This window comes from Haliotis rubra, unplaced genomic scaffold (genome assembly GCF_003918875.1).
Source record: "Haliotis rubra isolate DU_JTF1 unplaced genomic scaffold, ASM391887v1 Scf385, whole genome shotgun sequence".
In the NCBI taxonomy this organism is placed as follows: domain Eukaryota; kingdom Metazoa; phylum Mollusca; class Gastropoda; order Lepetellida; family Haliotidae; genus Haliotis; species Haliotis rubra.
In genome coordinates, this window is record NW_025767063.1 from 753,219 (window position 1) to 770,519 (window position 17,301).

At 40.4% G+C, this 17,301-nt stretch overlaps 2 protein-coding genes and 1 long non-coding RNA gene across 3 annotated transcripts in view; all 3 read left to right on the plus strand.

Moving 5' to 3' along the window:
* The window catches only part of LOC124286534, a 54,964-nt gene extending 52,280 nt beyond the window's left edge, over nucleotides 1–2,684 (plus strand). The window contains exons 3-6 of the mRNA XM_046722901.1: nucleotides 32–184; nucleotides 772–1,065; nucleotides 1,627–1,750; nucleotides 2,557–2,684. Of these exons, the coding sequence (XP_046578857.1) occupies nucleotides 76–184; nucleotides 772–1,065; nucleotides 1,627–1,750; nucleotides 2,557–2,572 (543 nt within the window). The 5' untranslated portion in view covers nucleotides 32–75 and the 3' untranslated portion in view covers nucleotides 2,573–2,684. The remainder of the gene's footprint in view (nucleotides 1–31; nucleotides 185–771; nucleotides 1,066–1,626; nucleotides 1,751–2,556) is intronic.
* Nucleotides 1–4,116, plus strand: part of LOC124286535 — a 28,617-nt gene extending 24,501 nt beyond the window's left edge. Inside the window, exon 3 of the long non-coding RNA XR_006901057.1 lies at nucleotides 3,501–4,116. This is a non-coding gene — a long non-coding RNA (uncharacterized LOC124286535). The remainder of the gene's footprint in view (nucleotides 1–3,500) is intronic.
* A 572-nt stretch (nucleotides 4,117–4,688) lies between these two features.
* Nucleotides 4,689–16,326, plus strand: LOC124286532. Its single transcript, XM_046722900.1, has 13 exons — nucleotides 4,689–4,826; nucleotides 5,031–5,161; nucleotides 5,492–5,654; nucleotides 6,041–6,135; nucleotides 6,326–6,548; nucleotides 7,035–7,192; nucleotides 7,508–7,679; nucleotides 8,002–8,157; nucleotides 8,549–8,704; nucleotides 9,897–9,984; nucleotides 10,325–10,406; nucleotides 10,742–10,846; nucleotides 11,305–16,326. The coding sequence occupies exons 2-13, from the start codon at nucleotides 5,120–5,122 to the stop codon at nucleotides 12,199–12,201; spliced, it is 2,337 nt and encodes a 778-aa protein (XP_046578856.1). The 5' UTR covers nucleotides 4,689–4,826; nucleotides 5,031–5,119; the 3' UTR covers nucleotides 12,202–16,326.
* The last annotated feature ends 975 nt before the right edge of the window (nucleotides 16,327–17,301 follow it).

Sequence of the window (17,301 nt, forward strand, 5' to 3'; positions counted from 1 at the left end):
ACCAAGTTCAGAATGTTGTTTTTCATTGCAGGTGTAGTGTAGTGTGCATGATGTGACATTCAAGATGCTGCTGAGATGTCGTCGTCGGCCATGTTGAGACAGCCAGCGACACTGGTGGTGTTCTTCCTCTCCCTCGGCCTCCACCTTGCCACCAGCGCCGCCTTCATCTTCGACAGCAGCGGAAGTAAGCCTCCTCCATGTTGATGAATTGTGTGTCAAATAACAATGCTTACGTATAAAGGATTGGAAACAATTATCATCACATTTATACTTCTGTCAAAATGATGATAGTGTCGTGTGTAATCTGGCGTGGCATGGGAGGTTTAAAGGACAGTATGTTGACCGTTCTGAAGTATTGTTGTGTATAGCTGCCAATAACACGACAATACAGCCTTACACAACCACGTGACTTAAACTCCCATAGGTCTCCAGTGGCAGCATGTGAAGGATAAATAAGTATATAGAAATAGTGGTCCATGGTTTCGGAACATTCACAATGAAAGTTAATCATTCAAACTACAGTCAGACTCAGTGTCAGTTTTATTTTTAAGATGCACTGCCTTTGAATGAGAGGATCCTTTCATTTTTTGTAAAAATGTTAATTTTCTTTCCTGGCTGTTATCTGTTGTCTGAGCAAGTAACAGTAAATTGTAGCATGAACTGAGTCCTTATCTCCAGAACTTTATTGTTTGTTGTTTCACACCGCTACAGAAGCACTCAATATTTAGGAGGGTCCTCCTTTGTAACGTGTACATGTATGTTTGTTACCAGTTGTACGGCCCAAGAACCCATATGGTTTCATCGGCGATGTGCTGAACCTCACCTGCAATGTGACCGACCTCAAGGTCAGCGGCAATGTGTCGGGATACATGTACTTCACCAAGCAGTTCTACAACGAGGAGCGAGCACTGCCGCTGCACTACGTCCGGATACTCAGCACTCGCAGTATCCGGCTGCAGTATCCGGTGGAGTCCAGGAAACAGCAGGGGACGTACGTCTGCCACCTCAACAACACGGAGGATGGAACCAGTATGGTGCTCGGCAGCCAGTACGTCACTGTGGACTGTAAGTAGTATTGACAAGCATGTAGCTGTCTTCACCTCAGCTATGAGGGACAACCCAGACCTGTCATCTTGCACATTGGAATTCACTGTGCAGAGTTATCCTTCGTAGGTGTGCTAGAATATGTATTGCAAGTTTAATGTCCAGATAACTGTAATACAGTTCAGAGTGCTGATCCAGATATTATGGGTTGTAGTGAGTGCGTTTAGTTTTACGCTTTTTGCAATATTCCAGCAACATCATGGTGGGGGGACACCAGAAATGGGTCTAGCTTGTGTCCATGTGGGGAATCAAACCCGGGTCTTCGGCGTGATGAGCAAACACTTTAATCACTTGGCTACCCCACTGTCCCTTTAGTAGGCTTTAGTCCAGATTTTCCCAAGAATCACATCAGTCTGACAGCACCATGTAGCCATGCTAGTGTACTTCCACCAAGCTTTCAGGCTTTTCTCTAACAATCTTGTACACTAAAATACTGTTCAACATCAAACAATTAGATGAGAAAAGTTAAACTAATATGATGTTTTTTTACTGACTCCTTATGATGTTGTTTTATTTTGGCAGACCGAGCCATGGCCGTGAGTCGCATCAACTGCTCGGTGTACAACTGGGAGAACATGACTTGTACATGGGATCTGGGCAGAGATTATGTCAACAACTTCAACGTTCAGCTTGTGTGGGCCTTAATGTAAGTATGTCTTCTCATCTATGTTGGTGGAAGATTTTCCCACATTTAACACTGCAAGCAGACCTATGCTTGTCTTGGTGCTCAGAGCCTAACTCCACCTAATCGGACAGGAAAGCATGGTTGTGTCGGGTCAGGTGTTGTTTGATGCGTTGATGCTGTGACATGGTGAGGCTGAGGGTGAAGGCGCTGAAGTCGCTTGAGTCAAAACCTCAACAAGCTCCATGTCATGTTTACATTTTCTGTCAAACTCTATGTGCATGAAGATTATGTTGCGTTTTTGCTATTAAGTGCCTTTGAGTAAAATTATTATGTTCAAGTGTTGGTGTAATTATTTCCTTTTACATTCTCAGATATTTATTTGAAACATACAAGTTTCTGTTTTACAAATGAGCAGCAGGTCACAAGTCCAGAGCTTGATACAGATTAGTGGTGACCAACATTCAGATGAGATGTGTATGTGCATAAAATTCACCATTAACCTTTTGATTTTGATTTGCTGGTGTACAACTTTTGAAAAAAACAAATACTGTGTTCTTGTCCAGTGGAACCGTTTCTAGTGGAGAACCCACGTTTCTGTACAGAGCAAGATAGGCTGACAGTAGAGACCATGTACATTTACACTTCTGGAAAAAGTAACCAGGTTGTCACCAAAATAACAGTATAAGCAGAACTATTTTTAAAATTTGTTTTTAATTGGTTTAAAAGTATACATAACACACTCCACGTAACATATCACCCATGTTAAATAACCAGAGAAAACTATCAACATCCAGGGTGAATGATCAGATGTAATTGATGTTTATCAGTGGCTACGAATTCTGAAGCCTATTGGTTGACTACCAAGAAATGCTATCCAAGCACAGGCTACACATACTGGTGCAGGCTTCATGTGGTCCATCTGTTTGTCACATCTCAGTGGTAGTTTAATACATTTTTACAGACCATTTAAAGACTGGTATGTATTTTGAACTGTTTAGCTGCTTGTAATTTGCATCTTCAAAACGCTTGACCCATATGCCAGAGTTTAAAACTAACATGTGTTATAAGTTGATACATTTTCCTAATTCCTGCTTTCACAGCTTGTGTTGAATTTCTATTGAGCAATGCCTACCTTGCTTGTGTAGAGACAGACGAGGAAGTAAATAGATTTGTAAGGTTATGTTTGCTGTTAAGTGGTACTGAATACATGATATCTAGACAACGACCTTCCTCTACAACTAGTATACCTATAACATAACTTAGCCCAGTGCTTGGGGCATTGTAGTCGGAACCAAGTTAGTGAGTGAGTTCAGTTTTATGCCGCTTTTAGCAGTATTCCAGCAAGATATGGCCTTCACACATGGGACCCATGTGGGGAATCGAACACATCTTCGGCATGACAAGCGAATGCTTTAACCACTAGCCTCCCCACTACCCTTGGAACCAGGTTAGATTGGACCAGCTGTATGAGAGCAATGCATCACATTTGAGTCAACTAAATGGATCAAGTGATGAGATTCGAGTGGTGAGACTAGTGTCCATCTAAACAAAGAAAATCACAATGTCTTTAAAATCTTCATAAAATTATAAATATTTTCAAGTTATTGTTGTCGTACTGGTGATTTATAGCCAAATCACTCAGTGGACAGTACAGAGGAGTAAGGCTTTTGGACACTGCATCTTATAATTCATTAAACTGCCCTACACGGAACAGCTACGACACCGCGTGAACTTCACATTAACATTACATGTATTTCCATTCATAACCCAGCTGACCTGTAGGGTGTGTAACTCAACTGTCTATGTCACTAAGATTCAGTGTGCTTCATCAACGTCTAAACACAAATATAGTTAATCTCCATTATTTAGTGTTCAAATGTGAATATCTGCTCAGTAATTAATCAAAGATATTTATTGCTGAGTTTGGCATAAAACTAAAACTAAACTCAAAGATGTTTAATTTTCTGAAATACTTTTGAATTAGAATTTCTTTTTCACTTGGAAAGCTTCTCCTTGTCATGTTCCCCAACACTTCTTTTGGTGGAAGGTCACTTGTGCTTGTTTGAGCTTTGAGACTCCATACAGTGTTCCGTTACACACATTGCTTTCACACAATGGCTTGATGTTTATGGAATTTGTTACATTGTTTCTTGTGTTGCAGTTGGACTGTTTGAATATATTGTGTTAATTCATATGCTTACAGCACTATACCTTTGATTTAATATAATCACAATGAGAATTTGTATGTCGCAACATGATCATTTTTTTTAGTAGCTAAATAATCTTGTCATGTACAACATTTAATTCACCATGTTAGCTGTAGCCTGCTACCATTCCATCCATCTTAATCTTTTGCTCCAACTCCACCTGGGGTCTTCAGCTGGTAGGAGCGTCCATCTGACCCTCATCCTGATCTGTCCATCCTGTCCATCTGTCCACCCCATCCTGTCATGTGGTATTCCCAATCCATCCTGTCCACTTCAATCCCTCATCCCCCCACCTCCATACCCATCCCCCATCCTGTCCATCTGTATCCCCCATCCCCCATCACCCATCCCCCCCAATCCATCCTAAAAAAATCCCTCCCTCCATACATCCTCTCTATCATCCATCACTCTTTTCTCAATCAACCACTTTCAATTTCTCATCCTTGAATCTGTCACTAATCCATCTAAACCCCTGCGTCCATTAATCACTCATCCATCCTATCATTTCTCAATGTCATTTGTCCTATCACTTTTCTGTCACAAATCCATCCTTCCATCTCACTGATCTATCTGTCATCCTTTAGGTGGATTGATGGGTGATAGCATTCATCCATCTAGCATCTATTCATCAGTCATCCATCAATCCATCCACTATCCACTCTGTTGTGTGGTTTTTCATAAGTTTTTCTCTGTGTGTTCCAGCCATGGCCAGTTTGACTGCCCCCCATCCCTACGAATACCTCCTGCAGCTGGAGGCAGCATGATGGCAGGGACTCCTTCCAAGCCGGCAAGATCTACTACATGATGGTGATTGTCACTACCAAGGACAAGGCCAACAACACAATGAGCAGTGCTCAGTCTGGTCTGTTCAATAGAGACCAAGAATCTCGGTAAGTGCTCACCTTCAATCCAGGTATTGACTTCCTCTGAGAGGAGAGACACAAGTACTACAGGTTAGATGTTTGCCACATACATGACCAACCAAGAAACACAGTCAGGTTGGTTCAGTCCCAGTTTCTGGCACAGTTGTTGCCTTTGAGACAACAAGGCCCCTAAATCCCCAGGTTACTTTAGATGCTGTGTTGATGTTGCAGTGAAGCCAGCACCGGTGTCCAGCTTGACCCTGCTGGACAAGAACAGCACCTGCCTGTCACTCAAGTGGCACCACCCAGAGTCCAGGAACATGATGTACCGACTGCACGTGTGGCAGGGACAGAAGCAGAAGGTGAGGTGGAGGAGGACACTACCATCCATATGATGGTTTCACAATTTTGCAGACATTAATATAAAATGAATTTGTGTAGCTAATATGTATTATGTTGGCAGATTATTATGCATGATGTTTTATACTTTGACTGTTTTACAAGGACACATCTGAGAGTGGGAAGAGGTTATGTACAATTTGTTTGCTCAAGTTAACAGTGACATTTGTTTTCTTTGTAGTTGTGTTTTCAATTTTCAATGAAAAATTCAACAAAGATTGAGTGGTATATGATTCATTTTAATGTTGTTCAGACTATAGAACTATAGAACTATATTGACTGTCTGATTCCAGAAGTACTACATGACGCAGGAGAGGAGGAAGGTTATTTGTGGACTTCACCCGGCCATGGACTACGTGCTGCAGGTGTCCTGTATCCCCATCCCAGAAGGTCAGGTGGAGCCCAACGGCACTTACAGTGAATGGACCTCTATAGTGGAGAGGACACTGGAGGATGGTGAGAAATACACATTGTACAACACACGTTTGGAAGAAGCGACTAACGCAATCGGATGGTCAGGCTCTCTGACTTGGTTGACATATCCCATTTGCGTCGAATGATGCTCATTATGTTGATCACTGGTGCGTCTGGTCCATTATTTCAACTGCCACTGTAGCTGTAATGTTGCTGAGTTTGGCGTTAACCAATCAACCAGCCAACCATACTGTAACACGCTGTAGAACAAACTTTACCTAAAATCCATCTCAGTCCTGGTATAACAAACAGCATAACCAACATTATGTTACATCCATCTTAAAATGTTCTCATCTGATTTGTTCATGTGATCTTGATAATATATCCTGCCCAGGGTAAACTATAACACTACACTGTTTGTTATTCAGTGCCAAGTGGGGTTCCTGGTGTTGAGATCAGCAGCTTCAGATACCACAGGTGCAGCTCTCAGACCTCTGACTGTGAGGTCACCATCTACTGGCAGGTAGGTAGAATAGTGTTTGTTAGCTTATCTATAGTCCAATTATATGATGGAGCAAACAAACCAGACATTGATATTATGAACAAAATCCACATCTCTAGGGTATGGTGGTGGGCAGTTAATGGAGTTATCGAACCTGGTCATCTGAAAGTTTTATCAAAATACTGATTTAAATTTTCCTTTTAACCAACAGCCAGTTCCAGAAATGGAGTGTAATGGGGAGATAACCCAGTACCAGGTGACGCAGATCGACACAGAGTCGGGTCAGATGCAGGAGTTTGAGGTGGAAGGGTCAGACACATCGCTTGACCTTGGGGTCAAGAAGGTCAGACAGTACTTGATCAAACTGAAGGCCAGGACTCGGGTTGGATATTCAGAACATTATGCATCTTTGGTGATTCCAGCATTCCAAGACAGTAAGTAGATGATTTCAATCAGGTATTAACAAAATACAGACTAGGCATTTTCACGGTTACAGATAATCAGCACAGCGGTAACTGTAAAAAATTAAGCATAAAATTTATTGAAATAACAGGGGTGGAAATAACCCATTGCCCGACGTCCGAGTCTGGTGTTTTTTCCTGTCGGGCAAGCAAATGTGTATATCACGCTGTACCAATGTCCAGTTGACTTTCCAATGTTAATTATGTTGTTTATTTAAACAATCAACAAGAAACTTGGTATAGAGGAAACATTATCAGGGTAAGTGATTTTACATGTGTCACTGTACCGGTGTACACTAGCAATTTTAAAGTTATTTCCACCCCTGAATAACTTGGAAGTCAAAATAATTATTTGAAACTGAAAACATTGTTATGGTTTAGATGTTTAATTAACATTTCAGAATTGTTTTTCATATTGATACCACAGATAAGTTCATGTTGTTCCATGACCTGTTACAGAGTTACCTCCACCTACCAACATCTTGGTTGAGGCCGAGGATTCTGTTCTGCACATCAGCTGGGGTCCCCCAGAACTCTCCCAGAACTCCCCCGAGGGGCGGATCCTTGGGTATACACTGTACTACTGTACTGGCTCCAAGTTCACATACAAATGTGTGGTAAGATTTTGTTTTTACTTTGAAAAATGCAACTAGAATTACTATATGGTAGAAGAAATTAGTCCAAAATAAACCCATGGATACCTACAGACCAATGAGAGATAGGTTTGTATATAATACCATTATAAACAGTTTTATTGAGGCATGTATGCTGGGAATTGGGCATGCTCATAAAATGATGCAGGCCATGTGTGAGATGTGGAACCAACAATCAGTGAATCCTGACTTGGCTAAGGGAGGTAACTATTCAAAGCAAGTTGCTGCTGAACTTCAATACAGGTGGTGGCAATGACTCACATTTTCTGTATGTTCCAGGACAACATTCAGTGGCTGCCCTTCACCACTGACCAGATGGCATTTACTTGGTCAGTGCCTGATGGTAACATTGACAACAAGATGATTGGCATCTCAGCAGAGATGGAGATATCCAATGAGGCATTCAGCAGCGGAATTATGTGGAACATATGTGTGTATCAGAAGCGAAAGAGTGAGTACCAACCAGAAACTGATTGGTAGGAATTAAACAAATGTAGACATCAGACAGGACAAGTACACATTTCAAGTCTTTAACATGAAAAGGGGAAATCTGCTGCAGACATAACCTGGTTACAAGTCATGAAGGTGATGCAGTGCAAACCTGACTAAGAACCAGTCTGTTGATGATCTCCAAGCAACACATATATACTGTACCTACTCACGATTCACTGGAGGTAGGGTGCAGTATACTGTGCAGTAGGTATCATGATAAACATGAAAATCAAACCGACGTACCATCTGAACCACGTTTTCACCGTATCTTTGATTTTCAGAGCCCTCCACTCCTCAAAAAGTGCATTTTTCACCTGACCAGCCAGACGATGGCCTGCGTGTGGTGTGGGAGCGGTCAGACTGTACCCTGGATGCAGCATACATCACCCACTACCTGCTGTCATACTGCGCCACCAACAGTCAGGGAGGATGTGCAGGTAACCATGGAAACCCAAAACCAATATGGCTGTAATTAGTTACTATACACATGTAGTTTGAATGTCCAAACCGGCAAGGTACTAACCTGAAAGCCTGGAATGGAGGTGGAATCTGACAAATTGTAGTTCAGAAATTATGCCTTGTTTCCATGCAAACCTTGTAATATTGTTTAGACAGTTTAGACTTCCCTCCCTTACTTCCCTGTCAAAAGGCTGAAGTTGGCATACATTATGGATGTTTGTTATTTTAGGTTTTTATCGTTTGTATTGTTAGTGACTTGAAGTCATAAGAGAACTCCATGCATTGATCAAAACCAGATAATAATCTCATTTTTATTATGCAGCTATACTGGCCCCATACCGTGTCTAACTGTTGGTATGTATTTTTCAGGGCCCACAGTGAACCAGACTGTGTCTAACAAAGATGTGACTTACCTGATCAAGGATCTGTCAGCTGGAGTGAAGTACAGGGTGACTTTCCGGGCGGTGTCCAGGACAGGGAAGGGGCCAGAGAGTGACCCCATCACCCATATGGTTGTTAATAGTGGTAAGGAATATCTTACAAGTACTTCAAGTGTGTGTTAGTGTGTAGTGTCCGTGTCAGCAAGTGATGAAGAGACATTTCTCAGTGTAACTATTTACGCCTTATGGCTGGAATATTGCTGGGTGCGGTGTTAAACAACAAACGTAACTATTTACTAGTCTTCTGGAAGGTTTGGGAGTTATTTTGAGGGCATCGTTTAGTATTTGGTCACTTTGTCCGAGTCATAGAGGTCTACCACTGTGTGACCTCTGTAGACCTCAGGTCAGTTTTGTAATATGTCAACTTCCTTTGATAAACCTCCTTCCCCGGTTTTGTAATATGTCAACTTCCTTTGATAAACCTCCTTCCCCAGTTTTGTAATATGTCAACTTCCTTTGATAAACCTCCTTCCCCGGTTTTGTAATATGTCAACTTCCTTTGATAAATGTCAACTTCCTTTGATAAACCTCCTTCCCAGTTTTGTAATATGTCAACTTCCTTTGATAAACCTCCTTCCCCAGTTTTGTCCCAGTTTTGTATATGTCAACTTCCTTTGATAAACCTCCTTCCCCGGTTTTGTAATATGTCAACTTCCTTTGACAAACCTCCTTCAACCCTTTGATAAAGTTTTGTAATATGTCAACTTCCTTTGATAAACCTCCTTCCCCAGTTTTGTAATATGTCAACTTCCTTTGATAAACCTCCTTCCCCGGTTTTGTAATATGTCAACTTCCTTTGATAAACCTCCTTCCCCGGTTTTGTAATATGTCAACTTCCTTTGATAAACCTCCTTCCCCGGTTTTGTAATATGTCAACTTCCTTTGACAAACCTCCTTCCCCAGTTTTGTAATATGTCAACTTCCTTTGACAAACCTCCTTCCCCAGTTTTGTAATATGTCAACTTCCTTTGACAAACCTCCTTCCCAACTTCCTTTGACAAACCTCCTTTTTGTAATATGTCAACTTCCTTTGATAAACCTCCTTCCCCGGTTTTGTAAAATGTCAACTTCCTTTGACAAACCTCCTTCCCCAGTTTAGTAATATGTCAACTTCCTTTGACAAACCTCCTTCCCAGGGTCCTTGCTGAAGTCATTGTTTCTCACACGATCAACCATTGCTTCGTCTGGTCCAGGAGTTCACTTTTAGCTCAATTTCATTTTTGTACAATCTGTTCTCAGTCAGGCCAGAATTCAGAACAATTTCTTTCCATTTCTAGACCTGAACCCTGGTGAGATGGTTGGCGTGCTGTTTGCCTGTCTGTTTGTCCTGCTGCTGATCATCATTATCTTCATCTTCTGCTTCAAGTGAGTAGGGTAGATTACGCTTGGTCAGATAAACACGTGCTACCAGTGTGTCAGTAGTTTGTAAAATAAAATATTAAGTGTTAAATCAAAACAAATTGTTAGGTTGTTCAATATGTGTAAAATACATTAAGATGCAGGGCTGTATGACACCACGGTTTATGCATGTTGCAAGTCAGTATTTGATTACTGAATGTGAAACTGAAATTACTGCGTAGATGCTTTGCTTAATCTTATTGAACTATCCGAGAATTATCAATCAACCTGCGATGAATTGGGTGTCTTTGAAATTATTACTTTGGTTAATCAATAGTTTTGTAACTGTTTTAGTTTTTCTTTTCAGGAAAGTACACAAAATGAAGAAAGGTTTCTACATGCATGTTGACATTCCGAGTTTGGCAACATTACCTCCACTAAGAGAAGGAGTAAGTGCCACGCCTCGTTTGTTTGTTGTTAATTGCCATGCTCAGCAATATTTCAGCTATCAGATGGTAGCTGATACATATCTAGGTGCAAACTGATTATAAAGAAATGTCCCTAGTTAACTATGCTGTTTGAAGGAGGTGACTCATATATGTGGAGCAGTCAAAATGGAGCTCTGGTGTAAGAGGAGACAACTCTCAACATGAGTGAAACAAAGCATGCTGCATCGATAATATAAATGTCCTTGAATTCTTAAACCAAATTTACAAAGTAAAGTGTATACTGGAAATATAGATTAAACGTAGGTTGAAACTTAACCACCTGGATTTGTGTGTAGGATCCTCTCCATGATGTGTCACACCACTACCCTGGGCGTCCCCTGCCCCAGGTGCCCTCCGCCACCTCCCACACAGGACCTGATGATGGATACTCAAGTGCTGATGTAAGTATAGACAGTCTCAGACAGGGACAGGAGGGTCCAAGAGAAATATTTCTATCATTAAAATGGCAGTTGAAACAATAACAGCAAATATTGTTCAAATGTACGGATCCAGGACCTGATTCACAGAATGCAGTAGTTGATCCTTTACAGTTCTTATAGATATGTTACAGGGTTTGGGTAATAATGATAGCAAGTAGTCGTGATGACATTCTATATGTCAGTTACATATGACTGTGAGTTCAGGGCATGTTAATGTACATGTATAAAGTGAACATGTAGGTATATGCAAGTGTACTGTAAAACATTGCAAGGCTTCATAGTTCTTTACAACTTTAATTTCTTGGTTGTAACAAATATTTTTGGGTAGACTTAGCATGTATAATTTGCTTTGGACAACATTTTTATGTATACTTCCTAATGTATAGTGTTATTATATCTTGATTTGTGTTTTTTAACAGACTGATCCCAGTTTTGACCCACATCGATATGAACCAATATCCAAACCAGTAAATAACAACAATAATTCCACCAAGAGGAATGTGAGCGTCTCCTCTGAAACAGCCCTTCTGTCCAACATGGAGCACAACAACGAGGATGAAGGCAAATGTCAGCCTTATCAGGTCACACAGCTCAGCAAGATCCATGGACCTGGTACTTCCTCTCCGGCAGGAAGACCATCCGGGAAACGGTCCAGGAAACCATATATTAAGAAAGCAAGATTGCCAGACAGAAGTGGAATTTCTGAAAGGACAGACAACTCTGTGGAAAGGGTAGATAACTCTGTAGAGAGGTGTGAAAACTCAGTTGAGAGTTACTTACAGGCGGATATGACAGAGGAGTCAACAGGATCAAATTGTCTGCCGGACTCAAGGTGCAATCAGGGTCTTCCATTTAGTGAACAAAACAATTCCAGTCTTCATATTCCTCTACAAGATGCTCATGTTGGCTTTGTGTTGAACCCACCCCCACAGACGGGGCCCCCTCCTCCCCCTGCCCCGCTCCCTGGGGGCCATGTGATGTATGTGTCCTCACCACCCCCTAGTGACAATTCATCCTACATCACAGATGTGACAGCGTTAATGCGACCATTTGACAATAGCTTAGAACAGACTGCTGACACTGCCCTGTATAGTAAAATAGGGAGTGATGGAAGCTCATCCCCACCCCTCCATGCAGGGTATGTGTCATATGACCAGGCTGAGGCAGTGGGTCGCACCCCCTTTCAAACAAGCACCCCTCAGGGGGATGCTTCAATCGCAGTCAGGCCGCTGAGTGAATACATGAAGCATCTCCCCCTTAGCTACTATGAGGAACCACAGCCTGACCAGGAGAATGGTCCGACGACGGAACTGTGATGTCAGTGTGGAATATTATTGGTTATATTACTTACTGGAGATGATCTGACCCCAGAACAAGGACTGAGCCAATCAAAAGTAGAGACATGCAGTAGCCAATCAGAGGATACAGTTTTAGGACGAACCAATCAAAAGACAGCAAGGGGGAGAAAGTGATAGCCAATCAGAAAGAAGTATTGTCTGACCAATAACAGAGCACTGTTGAACAATGAAAGAAATGAGAAGTGCTATGAAAATTATTATTATCATATGAAGTTATTTATTTCCGTAGGATAAACTTCAGTGTTTTCAGCAGACTTTCTCTCATAGCTGGAGATGATCCTTCAATGGGACCAGAAGCACTGAGTTAGATCTCCATCAGGCTTATTGACTGTCATGAGTATCTGTAAGCACCATGTTACTGATATGAGTGAAAAAAGAGAAACTGTCATTTCATTGAGAATTTTGTTTTCTTTCTCCTACAAGTATAAAAAGATTAATATCTTTGTGATAATTTTGACATTCCATTATCGCTGGATCAAGTGTCATTGTTGCATGCATCATTGCTGCACAGATGACAATACATCTTGCAGTCCTTTCTATGAAATATATATATAGTCCTGATTCTGCATGTAGAAGTGCAGGTGCATGCATGTGCATGTATGCACATTTAACAATCTGTGATTTTATGGAGTTAAAGTCCAAGAAGCACACAGGGTAACTTATGCTTAAAGTTTCATCAAAATGTTCTTAAGCTTGAGAGTGACACTCAATGAATATAATGACTAAAGTGTACAGCGGATCCTGCACCAAACTTCAGTGGTACATCGGGTCCTGCCCTCAACACGGCAGTCTTAGCTCTCGGATGCAAGTCTTTGTTGATATACAGGACTTAGGTCAATCTTAGCTGTCAAATACTGGTAGTTTATTGGAATAGGGTGACGGTGGGGGAGGGGTCTCCTGTCAGGGTCAGCTGGTCATGTGTTTGAATCTCACATTCACTCCAAGATGTTTATTTTGGCTGCAACTGACCATGCTAAAGATGTTTCCTCACACAGTAACAATATGAAAACTTCATGTCCTGCAGACTGACCTTACAGCCCTATTACATAGTAACTTGATGTGTCTACTGCAGTAGAGAACAAAGAAAGCATTATTTAGTTTATGTTCTTCAGTTTCGAGAAATGAAGTGTTTCATTGTGGTACCTCATTAAGTTATTGCAATCAATCCATGGACCAATCTGTGGACAATTAGTGTTTTGTAAAATCACGGATTGTTTTTGTCTCAAGGTCAAAATATTCTTTGTGCCATCAGTTCAAAACATGATATTATAAAAAAATAGAAAATAATATATGTAGTATTGATGAGTGTCTACAGATGGTCTTTTGTTTCGCTTTTATGACATACTGACAATTAAAACCTTGAGTTTGAAAAGATTTTTTCTTCGTTTTGTGAGAGAATTGTGTCGGTGTATGATTAGAAAGCTGTCGAAACAAAGTGGGATGAAGTGATGAAGTATTCAGCATCCTCATCACTTGTCAAATTGTCAGCAACTATGTTTCATTCCTGTTTTAGATGTTTTTAAAATATCTTGCCTCAAAGTATATATATTTTTTTTAATATATATTTTTTTTATATTTTATGTTTCAAGAATGGAAGATCTCCATACAGGTTATGTATGCTTTCCATTTGAATTCAGTCTGATTTTCTTTTGTAAACATTTGTACATACATATCTGTACATAATTCTTTGTTCTTACTGATCAAATTTTAGGATCAACTTGAGGACTCCACACTTGTATATATGTAGCAATGTAACAGTACATTGTGATTGTTCATTTGTCAAAATAAGTGCTTTCGCTCAAGAATTTGATTCTTGAAGTTGGTATGTCTGTATATACAGTTCAAGGTGTATTTAATCCGTGTAAATCAAAATGTATTGTCTCACATTTCTTTAGAGAAATACACTTTCAGTGTTGCAACGATTTATGAAATGAAGAACTATTCTGTGGCTCTTAGTATGGCCATTTACCTTATTGCACTACCATGTGGCCCAGTGGTCTAAGGCACCGATGTTTGCTGTGCTGAGTTGCCTCCCTTAGATGTGTCATGATCATGTCTTCATCCTGCATTGCTTGTGATTTCTTCCAATGTTAAACCTAAAATGTAAAACATTGGGAATTGCTTTGGAATGATTTATGGAGAGTTTTGGTGCCAAATAGTGATTAATAGATATGTCAGACATACAGCTGTCACCTTACCTTGTCATAGTATCACATACTACCAGCCACAGATTTGCCTACCACCCTGTGATGTTTTTGTCCATGACATTAAACAGAGTACTCTCAACTAACTCCAAGTCCCAGCAAACCTCATTGCCTGTCAATAAGTACAAGACATGGAACATGTTAGGCATCGATCAGATTGACTGCTTAATGTCAGAGCTAAGAGGGTGCATAGTTCTTCCCTATTTCTTAGAACATCCAGGAATAGTTCCCCAGTCCATGGAGATGCCATGTGTTGGGCAGAATGGCTTTCCTTGGGCACACTAGAAACTTAATATTGTTGATAAGAGTCCCAAATTCACCCTGATGTTTCTAGGTTAGTCAGCACCAGACCAATACTTGTGGGTTTGGTTCACCAAAGTGGTCAAACTCTGAGACCTGCATCACTTTGGGGCTTTCTCTTACAAGACGTTGACACCTTGGACAGAACTCAATGTACTATTCAAGCCAGTGTTAGCCTAACACAATCAATCCAGGGAGCCGTTGTACAAAGCCATGTTAATGCTAAGAGGATCGTAATTCCCATACCTTGACAAAGACTTACGACAGTCTTAGTACATAAGTTGTTTTGTACAACACACGCTGTACAGTTGTAATTTTATCATCTCCATGTCCGAACCCCAAATGTCTTGCCAGGCTTGAAGATACTCTGTGCCACTTTGTGCTAAATCTTTCTATCTGACATCCATGACATGTACAGCATGACACAGCTGCATGTGATCATTGTTCCAGACTTTCTCCCAGTACTGAATATTTCCATGCACAAATCATGCACTGTTTGTGATGATGCTCCACCTGTTCATCCATCTCAGTATCAAGTGTTCACATTGATATGCTGCAGCGTTCTCATGGCATTAAATGACCAAGAATCATGTAAAAACAAAATATTGTATATGGCAAATGTGTTTCTTTGCAACGATACATACTTTAGGAGAATTTTATTGCTAATGATTGGAGTACAGCTAACGCAAATTTAGTTTCATTGAATGCTTTGGTGGCTTTGACTGAAGGGGAGGTAATTTTCTCTGTAGAGTTGTCTCCCTTGAATTACGCTGTTCGTTCTGACACAACAGCTGCGGTTTGTCTGTACCAAAACTAAACTTGTACTCAAGCAGTTACTGATTGACTGCATTACTTTGAACTATTCCACAATCGGCTGATATAATGAATTGTTCTAAGATATTTTGACACCCCCCAAAAATTTCAGTTTTAGATTTTTTATGGCCTATTAATATTTACAATATACATGTATCTTGTGTTTTAATCCATGGCTATTGACTAGAGCAGGCAGTTCCTGACTTGATTATGTTTAATGGTGAAAACAATGCATGTTCATGTGAATCTGTGGTGAAGCATGGAGAACTAGATTGTTTACCTTTATAATCTTTCCAACATTCCTGGGCTTCAGTTCTGATTCTCAAATTGAAATAATGAACATGCAGTCTTTTTGTATATTTCTTTTAGTTTCATTGTCAGATCAGACTTAATGCTTGAAGTTCAATATCTGGAACTGCCAACTTACAACTTAATTATGCTTTTGATAAGATTTTCTTTTACAGAAATTTCATATTTTTCTATGCTTGTTATCAGGTTGAATCAGAATTGAAGAATTGGTTCACAAAATTACTCATTCTCTCATACGGTTTTGCTTTGATTATTTCTTCAGCTGATATTTCAGCTTTTTCTTGCTTTACTCTGGTTGTGATTTGTACAAAGAAAGGTTGTGAATATTAAACTCTGTTGCGATCCTGACAATGAATTCCTGTTGTCTGTCTGTCTGTCTGCTGGTTGTGATGAAGCTCATGTTTGTGTGGTACCATCACTTTTATATATCATTGTTGAATAAACAACCTTCAAGCCAGTCTCCATGTCTGTTGTTTATCTGATGACCAGGGGTGAATAAACCACAGCACAAACCACTGCTTCAGCTCATAGGGGCAACTTGGCAAGTTGCATCAATGAGGATTGACTGATCAAAGACTCTCTGATAAGGAATTGTGGACTTCATGATAGCCACAACAATTTGAGTCAGTTGAGCAATTTATTTCCCTTAGGTGAAATAACCAGGGGTTGTGATGTTTGGAAAATGGGTCAACTTGTTGAACATGCAGGGATCAAGATGCTTTTGTGTGAGGCTCAGAATTTACCAGTATACACTCATATCCATGGTTCTGTTCCTTGGATTTCTGATCTGCAGACTGTAAATATCACAAGTATGGAATATACAACAATGAATGAGTGTGTAAGTTTTGTTTTACGTACTCAGCAATATTCCAGCTATATGACGGCAGATTGTAAATAATCGAGCCTGGACCAGACATCGATCTACATAATTGGGATACAATGACATGTGTCAACCAAGTCAGCAAGGCCTGACCACCCGGTCCTGTTAATCGCCTCTTATGACAAGCATGGGTTGCTGAAGATCAATTCTAACCCAGACCTTCACAGGCATATACAACAATAAAGTTATGAGGACAGTCATTATTTCCTCCTGGTAAATCTGCTAATATATTCCACAAAAGGAAAGCTACTGATGTTACAAGCTTATACCAACATAATGTAAATGGTATTATAGAAAGTATTGTTGTAATAAGTGTCACCTTTGTTAAATAGCTGATCGATCATTTACCGTACTGGCTATAATGCGAAGTGACTTAGTTTTAGGCTGGACGTTTACAGATGTAAGGCTTAGTAACATCAGGAGGAAACAGACTGGGACAAGTCCAAATTTTATACTAACCGGGTACCCAATCCCCAATTATCAGACCTTACCCAGGTACCTGCTGTAAGTCTCAAGAGTAGGGTAGAACGTATCATATTTGGAATAGTCTAA